Below are 11292 nucleotides of genomic sequence, written 5' to 3'. Positions count from 1 at the left end.
ACTCAGAAGGCTGAGGTGGAAGGATCGCCGGAGCCCAGCAGGTGAGGCTGCAGTGGCCGGGAATGGCCACTGCACTCCAGTTTGGGCGACTGAGTGAGACTCCAACTCAAAAAATAAACAAACAAACAAAAAAACCAGAGAATTTGTTCATTGTATGGTAGACACTAAACCAGTATTAGCTCCTTTCCTTATAAAGTGAATGCAGCCACTTCACTTTTCCTAGATTGTAAGATAAAATTCATCCAGCAATGGAAAAATAAAGAACTTTAATAGCAAAAACGAAATGAGGACCTTCTGTGGGGAGAATTTAGGCTTTGGCTACAGTCAGGGCAAGATTAAGACCCAGTTAATTCTTCTGAACAAATGCAGCCTAACAGTCAAAGAACTGAAGAGAGACTCTGCTCATTCCACTTCTCCCTGTCAGAGATGTCCTCTGGCTTCAAGGTCCTCTCCTGGGCTCCCAGGGCCTCCACCTATGTGGGATACAGGATGCTCTATTTAGGTCCTCAAAGTAAGGACAAATGGCAGCATGAGAGTGATCCAGTACAATTTCACAATGGTGGCCACGGATGGGTAAGAATTTGGATCAAGAAAGATCTTTCTGGGACTCCCCCAACCCTGCCATGAAGGCAGATACTCTTTCTGTATAGTTGGTGCTATTCAGCCAGACATCTTAAAGTACACTTTGCTTCTATAGACTCATTTATTCATCCATTTATTCATTCATATTTAGAAACACCAGGAGACAGCTATCATGGCAGGAAAGCCCAAGCTTTACTACTTCAATGGACGCGGCAGAATGGAGTCCATCCGGTGGCTCTTGGCTGCAGCTGGAGTGGAGGTAGGTTTTGAGTCATGTCATCCTAAGTTGGATCTAAAATTCCCTGCATCAAAATGCTTTTCTAAGCCAGAAGGCTTTCATACTACCTGATCTATGAATAGCTTTATAGTAAATAAAAATATACTGGGCTGGGCTCAGTGGTTCACCCTGCAATCCCAGCACTTTGGGAGGCCGAGGCGAGTGGATTGCCTGAGCCCATGGGTTCGAGACCAGCCCAGGCACCTTAGCGAGATCTCGTCTCCACAATAAAATAATAAATAGCTATGCGTGGTAGCGCGTGTCTGTAGTTATGGTCACCCGGAAGGCTGAGGCAGAAGGATCGCCAGAGCCCAGTAGATCGATGCTGGGGTGGCCGTGAGCATGCGTACCACTGCACTCCAGCCTGGGCAAAGGAGTGAGACTCCAACTAAAAAAAAAAAAAAAATTCTGCTATTAAGAAAAAAGATAGACTGATTTGACCAAATGAAAATTAAAAAAAAATCTGTCCATCAAAGAGAATATAAATAATTAAAAGGTATTTAAAAAAAAATCAGCTAATCACAGTGAGTGGACTTTTTTGGATTTGAATTTAAGGAAACTACAAAATACAATTTATGACACACAGCAATTAGAAACCTGAATATTGATTGGCTGTTAGATGATATTAAAGAATTGTTAATTTTTTAGTGTGATTTTTGTGAGTGATTTTAGGTATGATCTTGTGATTATTTTTTAAATAGTCGTTATGTTTTAGAGATGCACATTGAAGTGTTTAGAATGAGATGGCTACCTTAGATTTGTTTCATTTTATAACCAGAGGGAGAGAGAGGCTGGGCATATAGACAAAACCAGATTGGCTTAAGTTGGTAATTATTAAAGCTAGATCATTGAAACAAAGAAGATTATTGTAGTTTAAGTGTATTTTTTATATGCAAGAAATTTATATAATAAAAATGTAAAGTATATAACAAACTAAATGTAATTAAAGTTCATATAAACTACAGTGAAGGCATGGAGAGAGTGGATTGTAACAAACTGCCTGTTGAAAATTAGGCACATTTTTAAAAACAATTATTTATTTATTTATTTATTATTCTGATAAATATTATTCTATTTTATTTTCCTTTTTAAAATTTCAACAACTTTGGGGGATACAAATAGTTTTTGGCCTGGGCTTTAAGTGTACCCACCTCCCCCCCAACTTGTGCACATTGTATTCAATAGGTGGTTTTTCGTCCCTCCACCCCTTCCTTCTGAGTCTCCAGTATCCACGATACCATTCTCTATGTCTTTGCATATTCTTAATTTAGCTCCCACTTATAAGTGAGAACATGCAGTATTTGGTGTTTCTGTGCTTGAGTTAGTTCGTTTAGGATAATGTTCTCTAATTCTATCCAAGTTGCTGCAAAAGACATTATGTCATTCTTTTTGATAATTATATTATATATTTATAATATAATTATTATTATATGTACAATAATTATTATATATAGTGTATATATAATAATAATAGTATACATTATTATTATATATATATACACATTTTCATTATCCACTGTTCTCAACAATTATTTCGTTGTGCACCTATTAAGTGCCAGGTTTTGTGCAAAGTTCTAGGGGTAGACAGTGAACAAGACAGATGTGCTCTTTCCAGACAATTAAGTATGTGATTAAGGTGAGGGACAGGATCCCCTAGAACACCCAAGCATGTCCCAATGTTAAAAGGTCATTGTCCCATTGTTTGAACAGGAAGTGCTGGGAGGTTTCTGTGACTCTTTGAGTACTGCCCCCTAGAAATGTCACTAGAAAAACACTCTCCAGTCTAGACAAGAGGCACTCAGCAGCTGTGTGAGGGATTTCCTGGGGAGTCAGTCATGGACACACTCAGTAGATCCTGTCCCTCCTGGCAGCAGAGGAGGATTTCGGGATGAGGCGGCGTCCTGTGAAGGGAACTTCTCATGTTTTCCCTTCAGCCTCATAGCAACATGGTGACCTTCGCTTCGGGACTGTACTTCCTCCGTTGCTTCCATGAAGCCATGGGACTTTAGCCTCATCCTTTCTCAATTTGATGAAGCAATAAACACACAACAAATCCGATGAGAGCCATTCTAGGCCGTTGTCTTTCTAGAAATGAATAATCTGTGTTGACAGTCGTCTAGACTTCAGCTTTGTAGTTCAGGGAAAGATTCAGAGCCCCTGGGCAGGAGGAATTCAGCACAGGAGGTAGGTAGAGAAGGGGCTTAGAGCACCACAGGCTTCTTTGTCTGCAGCCCAGCTTGACTGAAGGGAGATGAGTCAAGGGCTGACTGGAGACCATTGCTTAGGGTTTCTGTGTCCTCAGTGTCCAAAGCACTTGATCCCTACAATCCAGTCCATCAGCCTCATAAGCAACATCACACTTGCCAAGCCCATTTCACCCAGCCACTCTCCTGAGATGACCACCTTTTTATGCGTGTCTTAAACTGGATGCTTTATCAGTTGCTAGAACACACACCTCACTATCTGTATAGCCTCCCCCTATGGGATCATGGAAACCAACAACAAATAGTGTTCCATCAAGCAAGTCAGAAAACTAGAACTCATGATTAAGAGCTCAAAGGTGGGGACATATAACATTGTGGTCTGATCTTACTTGGAAGCACAGGCTTTCCTGAGATACTAAAATTTCATGACAAGAAGAACGTCATAGTTTCTTCCTTCCAGTGACATCCCACTCCTAAATCATGACCTAACCAAGGACATTAGTGGGATTAGGCTACAGGTGAAGATAGTACATAAGAATGAGCAGCCATGTGCTGTGACCTATTCCCTTTTCCTAATGGATCTAGTCTCAGTTTCCAAATGGTCATGACTAGACTCTTGTGTGTACCCTACCAAACTCAGAAATTTTCCTTCTCCATGGGATGTGCCACTCAAGGGTCATTCAAGTTGAAATTCCATAATGTTATGGGCTGAAACTCACATGAACTCTTTCCCATTTCTTCTCTCAGTTTGAAGAGAAATTTCTAGAATCTGCAGAAGATTTGGAGAGATTAAGAAATGGTAAGATCTAGTATCTATATGCTTGTCATGAGAGTATCTCATAGAAGGTGAAGGATTTAACACCAGGTAGTGCCTATTTGCTTGTAGGGTAGTAGATGGGGATGGTGGGAGAAAGAAAATGAGAAAGTAGAGGGTGGGGCTCCTTGAGCAGGTTAGCCAACTGTTTCAGGGCTTAAAAGGCCTGACTTCTTTGAGATTTGCAAGAGAAATTGTCCCCAGCCTCCTAATTACCCCTCTTCTTGTTCTCTCGTACTTTCTACACCAAGAAGGAGCTGAGATCAGCTTAGGATCCCACAAGGCCCTCTCCACTCAATGACACGCAAGGACATGCAATACACAAAAAAAGCAGAAACAGATGTGGCCATTATCTTGGGGTTTTATTTCTATAATGGGTTGTGTGGCAAAGTAATATTGTAGCAGTATTGTGGGTTTGGAGAGCACAAAAAGGGACCCCCTACATAAAATCCTCTCTGAGAACCTATCTTAAATGTCACAATCACCCTGAGACTTACTCTGAAACATCCTATTTTAAATGGCTTCTGCTGGTAGCCCAGATGCAGTCTCTCCCAGCTGCCTCCTAAAATATTCACAAAAATACATGAGACCTGCTAAATATCTGGAGGGAATAAAAACATGAATGAAACAAGGGGCTAAAAGGTGAAAGGGAGCTTGAAAAAAAGAAAAAAAAGTCCTTCAGAAGCTAAGAACATGGAAGGGACTAATATCAGTTGTAGAGTTATCAGGCAAGAATTCCTTTTTCATTTTATGTCTTCAGTCATTTCAACAGTTTTTCCTCCTGAAAGAATGAAACTCATAAACATCATACTTTTCTTTTCATTTTCTTCTTTCTCAAGATGGGAGTTTGGTGTTTCAGCAAGTACCCATGGTTGAGATTGATGGGATGAAGCTGGTGCAAACCAGAGCCATCCTCAACTACATTGCCAGCAAGTACAAGCTCTACGGGAAGGACATCAAGGAGAGAGCCCTGTATGGTACCTTTTCTGTTCAGACATCAACAGATAAGCCAGGGTGATTTAAGGCCTTACTTAAGTGAGCAGGAAGGTGGCAAGGAGATTTGGACCAGTCGCAAGTTGTGCGTTGGGTGTGTACACTGAGGTCCAGAGTTCTAGCATCCTATGGAGATGAAGGGAGAGTAAACACAGGTTGGCTTCAGGCAAGAGTGATTATAGAAGCGGATGCAGACCATGAATACAATACTGGAACAAAGGATTGAAAACACTGATGCAAAATGTGTTCAAGAGAATGGTGGAATCGTGATTATAGAGGTGCTGGCCTTCAGAAGTAGATAACAACAGCCAGGGACAAAAGACACAGTATCTGAGTGTCTGAAGGAGAAGGCGTGGAGGGAAGGGTCCAAAGGAGCTGAATCTCAACATCCAGTAACTACAAGAATGATGACCAGGAGCCAACATGACCAGCCAGTTATATGCACTGACCCACTTGAGAAAGGGTAGTAGAAGCTGGTACCCAGTATGCTAGAGTTCCCTTAACACCTTGATCCAATGCTTAGGCAGCCAGATTGATTCAATACCATCAGTGCTCTGCAGTCTCTATCCTCAGATGTGATGGAACAGCATGATTCCAAATAAGCTCTTGTATGGAATGGTTGATGCTTCCTAAAGTAGTTTAATATAGAGTCACCAATGACCTAGCAATACCTCTACCAGGTGTATCCCCCAAAGAATCAAACATACATCCACGTGAAATCTTGCCAAGAAATGTACAGTGCCAATAAGAGCAATATTCATAATATTTAAAAAGTGGAAACAGTCCAAATATGCATCAGAAAATGAATGAAGGAACAAAATATGCCTTAGCCATGCAGTAGGAAATTTTTTGTTTTTGAAAAGGAATGAAGCACTGGCGCATGTTTCAACATGGTTGAATATTAAAGACATTATGTTATCTAATGGAACAAGGCACAGAAGCTACATAATATAGGAACTACATTGTATGAAATATCCAGAATATCCAAATCCATAGAGGCATCTCATAGATTAGTTGTGGCCGGGGGGTTAGAAGTGAAGTTTGAAGAGAAATGAAGATTATTGTCAGTATGTACAGATTTCCTTATCAGGGTGATAATAATGTTCTGAAATTAAAGTGTGATGATAGTGGCAGAGTTCTGTGAGTGTATTAAGAACCACTGAGTGTTATATATAGATTTTTTTTTAAGTGAGAAAGCAGGATTTATTGAGAGGACAGAGAAGCTCCCACAGCAGGAGGGAACCTGAAGAGGTTGCCCCGAATGATATATTTTAAAAATGTAGCAGTTATAATATGTGACTACATGTCAATGAAGCTGTTATTGAAAATCTAGTCTGACACAAAAGGAAAAGAGGTCTTCTATAATATGCACTAGGGTAACTGTGTAAAGAAGGGCACCAGAAAGGGGATATTTTAGGTGAGGTCTTGAGAAATACAAACCTGGCTAGAAGTGGGCAAGAGCACATGGACAGTGTTGTGCAAGTGTGTTTTATAAGAAATAACAGGAAGAACTGCTAATATTGGGTATAGAGTAAGCGGGAGGTGTAAAATGATGAGAAAGGAAGAGGGACATGACTGAGTGGCTGTGTCAGGGACTCTGAGAATAACTTAACAGGCAGGTCTTTGACCATTTGCATCACACCAGGTTTATGTACAGAATAAGCTACAAGAGAGATGGCAAATCCTAGAATAATAGCAATGGTTACTACAGTGAATGCACACATTTCTCCCATGATTGTGACTCTAGACATGCTCTTTGTACCTGTATTTGATATGTGCATAACCAAAATTTTAGACATATATTTACCCTGATAAGTTGTTTTAATAAATAATATAATCATAATATTCATATAAATATTCATATATATAAACATATAGCTGTTTTTATATATATCATAGCATAACATATTGACAGACATGTGAAAGGTATTTATTGAAGGTGAATTACTTTATCTGCACCTAATGTTCTATTGTCTTAGATTTTTAAAATATAAAATCTAAAGCAGGAGGCATTTGACAGTTTTTGTCTTTCAGGATTGATATGTACATAGAGGGTACAGCAGATCTAAATGAAATGATCCTTCTTCTGATATTAACTCCACCTGAACAAAAAGATGCCAAGTTTGCCTTGATAAAAGAGAGAACAGCAAATCGTTATTTCCCTGCCTTCGAAAAAGTAAGTAAAACCCTTCAGCAATTAGAAAGTCTGGGTTTAGAGAACAGTTGAAAAATAGTGCCTGGTCATTGGTGGGGCATTGGCTTTCACTTCCTATGAGATGAGACTTCCCAGACACCAGTGTAGCACTCTGATTCTCAAGGCATTTTTAAAAAGTAGCCTGTGAGAACAATTGTACTGCTTATGCCCAAGTTATAATTTTCCAGCAAAATTTCAATTTACTAGACCCAAATATATAATTCTTTAGTCAACTCATTTTATATTCATAAACAGTACATGGGCTGTCGAAGGCTCTGAGCCACACCAGAGGCAGGCCTAAGTCTCCAGAACACCATAGGCTTCAACAAGATGATTGTGATGAATGCAATATACCAGAAAATATTCTGACACCATGTACAGGGACATATGAGATCAACTGCCCCACATGAGAATATTATAGTGCTTCAGGGATGGATGAAAAGTATCTAAAAGGGAAGGTATGATTAGTGCAGTTCACTCAGCTTGCAAATTATTTCATAGTGTAAGTTAGGAGGCAGAGCCACTGCTGCAAGAAGGCTGATGATATCAGGTTTAGCCCGGTTTACTTCAGATTCCAGGGCGATAGAACAAGAAATGATATGAGCAGATAAATGATGAAATGGAAACTCTGAAGTAGTCTACTCTGAGTGAAGTGTGCTGTCAGGAAGGTGGAGTCAAGGAAGACTGGAAAGAGAGCAGAGTGTAGAGCCACGTCCTAAAATGCCAGTGCTACACGCTCTGGGACATGGGTCAGACAGAAACATTCTGCAGAAGAGCTGAGCCTGTGACCCATGTGGAAGATGCAAGTTGGGTGGGTGGTGCAGATACCACAGCGATGCGTCATGAAAGAGAAAATGGCAGCCTGGGCTCCCACGAAGCAGCAGAACACATCTCTCACTCTTCCTCATTGAATCAGGGACTGTAGACAAAGGTCTGGAGCTCAGGACCCACCCAGTGAGGCCACAAATGTGGGACAGTTAGGCTGGAGGGGCTCAGGGGGATTCAGAGCCCAGCCTGACTGTGCCTATGTTCACCATCTGACTCCTCAATTCCTCCAGGCATTGAAGAGCCATGGCCAAGACTATCTTGTTGGCAACAGGCTGAGCCGTGCTGATATTCACCTGGTTGAACTTCTATATGAGGTGGAGGAGCTTGACTCCAACCTCATCAGCAACTTCCCTCTGCTGAAGGTGACCCAGTTTCTAACCCTTGGATAGGCAGCCCCACATCTCCCATCTTGTAATCAAGTATTTGGTCTTTGGGGTTGCTGACCTCTGACCCCAGGCTTCTTCAGGCCTTCACTGCCTGCAGGTGTCCAAAAGGAACTTCCCAGCCCTGATTCCGAGCCTTGAAAATACTCTTGTGACCCCCAAGGAAGTTAAAGATGGATGCTACCCCAAGGACAATACTTTGCCTTTTCTAGTGCAAAGCACCCTGGACCTAGCATCTCTCCCCTATTCCCCTGCTCCTCTGTGGTCTCTATTCTGATTTCTCTCTGATTCCCTTTTCCTAGATGTGCCCTTGTCTTTCCACACTGAGTCGGTCTGAATAGGTCCCTTTCCATCTGGTGGATTCCCTTGTCTCAGCTCCAGCTGCCAGCTGTTGTGTTCTCCTCTGCCCATCTTGCCCACCCTCTCTTCCCCACAGCCCCGTCTCTATCTTTTAGCAGGAAAATTGGTTTTGAATGGTTTGCCTTTCATATTTTCTTTCTTCATTTCCAACTCTTCCATTCTCCCACAGCTTTACTTCTCCTGCTTAGTCTTTTCTCAGATGCACATTGTTTTGTCTTGTACTATACAAAAACCACGAATCCATAGGGCTAATGTGTAAAGAAGAAGGTAGGAAAAATTGAACTGAATACAATCTTAAAGACGTATTTGGGGAAAATGCTAGTGATCTCTATTTTCTTCTTCCTTCCTTCACTCCTTACTGAATTTCCCAGTGGTTTCCCAGCCTCCACACTGGTGCTGGTGGAGGGAACCCAGCTGGCCTTTTGTGGGAGATGCTCAGATTTCCTGGGTTGTGTTAATGATGGCATCAGCCTTGACTCTACTCTGTGATTTGTCAATTGCAGGCCCTGCAAAAAAGAATCAGCAACCTCCCCTCTGTGAAGAAGTTTCTGCAGCCTGGCAGCCAGAGGAAGCCTCCTCAAGATATGGAAACTTTAGAAATAGCAAGGAGGATTTTCAAGTTTAAATAAAGAGGGCATGGAGGCCAAGCACATGCAAGACCAGTCTTCTAAGGATTTGCAGCAAAGAAGTGCTGCCTAAACGTTGATTGTGACTATTGTGAAACTAATGAACTTTTTCAAATTACATGATACTTAAATAATCAAACTCTAAAGCAGACATAGTTAAACTGTATTTGTTCGAATCTGATAGGAAATTAGATTTCAAATCTCCTAGGCTGCATCTTTTTAAAATTAATAATTTTAATTTAAATGGAAATGTGGATGATGTACCTTGATTGACATTTTCAAGAATTGTCCTATAACATCAGTCATGTTCAAAGTGTCAAGTGTAGAAAGCACCTCCCTTGACTTCATCTTCCTGACATTCTCAGGATTGCCAAGGAAAATAGTTATCCATCTGTGGAATGTCATGACGAAATATCCTTCTTTTCTTAAAGAGCAATTTTTGATATTAAAAACTTTCATTCTTGTGCATTTTCAAAGAGCTAGTATGTCTGCTGTGGGTTCTTTGGTGTCTAGGAAGTGAGAAAATAGGAAAGAAAAGAACGGGCCCATCTCCTCTCCCAGGTAGCCCTGCTGTCCCTCACAGGGTACAGCACACCTTCTGTCTATTCCTCCTTGTTCTGTGGGACCCAAGCTTGAGCCTAACTCTCAGTTCTCTCCTGACACCTGGGCTCCCAAGACACAGACTATGCGAGTGAATTCCACAGAAATAACTATGTGTAAAATCATGCTTTTCCTGGCCTATCACCACGCCAGAGTGCTCGGATAAGGATCGATTCAGGCACATCTGGGGCCCATAATGGTCTTTCTCCCAGGTGTGGCATGTTGAGTTCCCTACTCCTGAGTGAGCTTCCACAGTTGGAGGGGGCACGGGAACAACAGACACGCGGGGACAATGACACTTGCACAGTTCCATGTGCAGCTCGAGGATGAAGGGATGCGAGGCTGGGCTTTGAGAACACATAATCCCCAGGCACTGTGCCTGACTCTGTATTCACCCACCCATTTCTACAGAACATATTTCTTCATACTTCTCAAAGTCTCTGTATGGGCTTTGCTTGGATGCTGATAAAAATGCAAAGAAATCTTCATGTCTTCATTCTAAGTTTCAGCAACTCACCCTCTGCATGTCTGTCTTCTCACCTGTCCTCCGATTTAAGGCCTATCTGGATATTCCAGGGTGATCTCATTTCAAGCTCCTTAACTTAATTACATCTGCAAAGAGCCTTTTTTCGAATAAGGTCATATTCACAGGATCCATAGTTTGGGGGCCAACATATCTTAAAACACTGCGTAGTGTAGATGAAAAAGGATTCTTGGCAATTGTTGAAGGAGAGTGGAGAGGACTTTGGAGCTTGTTATATTATTCTCTCACTTTTGAATTTGCTAGAATGTTTACATTTAAATTTGAAAACAATCTCGTTTATGCAGTTCCTAGTATGCTCAGGTTTTGTGCTAGATAATGGTGACTAGACTCCAACAAGATGGAGGCTTTGCTCTCAGGAGCTCAAGGTCTATGAGGAACATGATATTAAATATAAAATGTCAAAAAAAAATGTCAGAAAGATGCAATTTTTAAAAATACAGCAGTCGGTGAAAGTAGAAAATTCCAATTGGACAAACATCACATACAAAGACCCAGAGGCCAGGTAGGATAACCAGAGTGATGCAGAAAGGATTGCCAGGTAAAATACAGGCCACCCAGGGAAATGTGAATTTCAGATAAACAATACTTACTATTTTTTTTTCTGAGTCGAGGGTCTCACTCTGTCTTCACGGTTCATTGCAGTCTCAATCTCCTGGGCTCAGATATCTTTCCACCACAGCCTGTTGAGTAGCTAGACTGCAGGCACATGCCACCCTATCTGGCTAATTTTTTTTATTTTTTGTACAGATGAGGTTCACTATGTTACCCAGGCTGGTCTTGACCTCCTGGACTCAAGCAATTCACCTGAAACAGCCTCCCACAGTACTGGGATTACAGGCGTGAGACACTGTGCCCAGTCATAGTCAATACTTTTTTTTTTTTTTTTT

The 11292-nt window shown here is 41.3% G+C and overlaps 1 protein-coding gene across 1 annotated transcript; it reads left to right on the top strand.

Moving 5' to 3' along the window:
• Positions 1–735: 735 nt before the first annotated feature.
• Positions 736–9264, top strand: LOC103260057 (glutathione S-transferase A3-like). The gene is made up of 6 exons (XM_008057692.2): positions 736–841; positions 3811–3862; positions 4717–4849; positions 6905–7046; positions 8123–8254; positions 9139–9264. Exons 1-6 carry the CDS (start codon positions 755–757, stop codon positions 9262–9264), a joined length of 672 nt encoding a protein of 223 aa, XP_008055883.1. The 5' UTR covers positions 736–754.
• Positions 9265–11292: the final 2028 nt, after the last annotated feature.

Source organism: Carlito syrichta, unplaced genomic scaffold (assembly GCF_000164805.1).
Source record: "Carlito syrichta isolate Samal-C Ts95f unplaced genomic scaffold, Tarsius_syrichta-2.0.1 Scaffold303106, whole genome shotgun sequence".
In the NCBI taxonomy this organism is placed as follows: Eukaryota; Metazoa; Chordata; class Mammalia; order Primates; family Tarsiidae; genus Carlito; species Carlito syrichta.
Note: the sequence above shows the minus strand (reverse complement) of the source record. Positions and strands in the feature narration are given on the sequence as shown.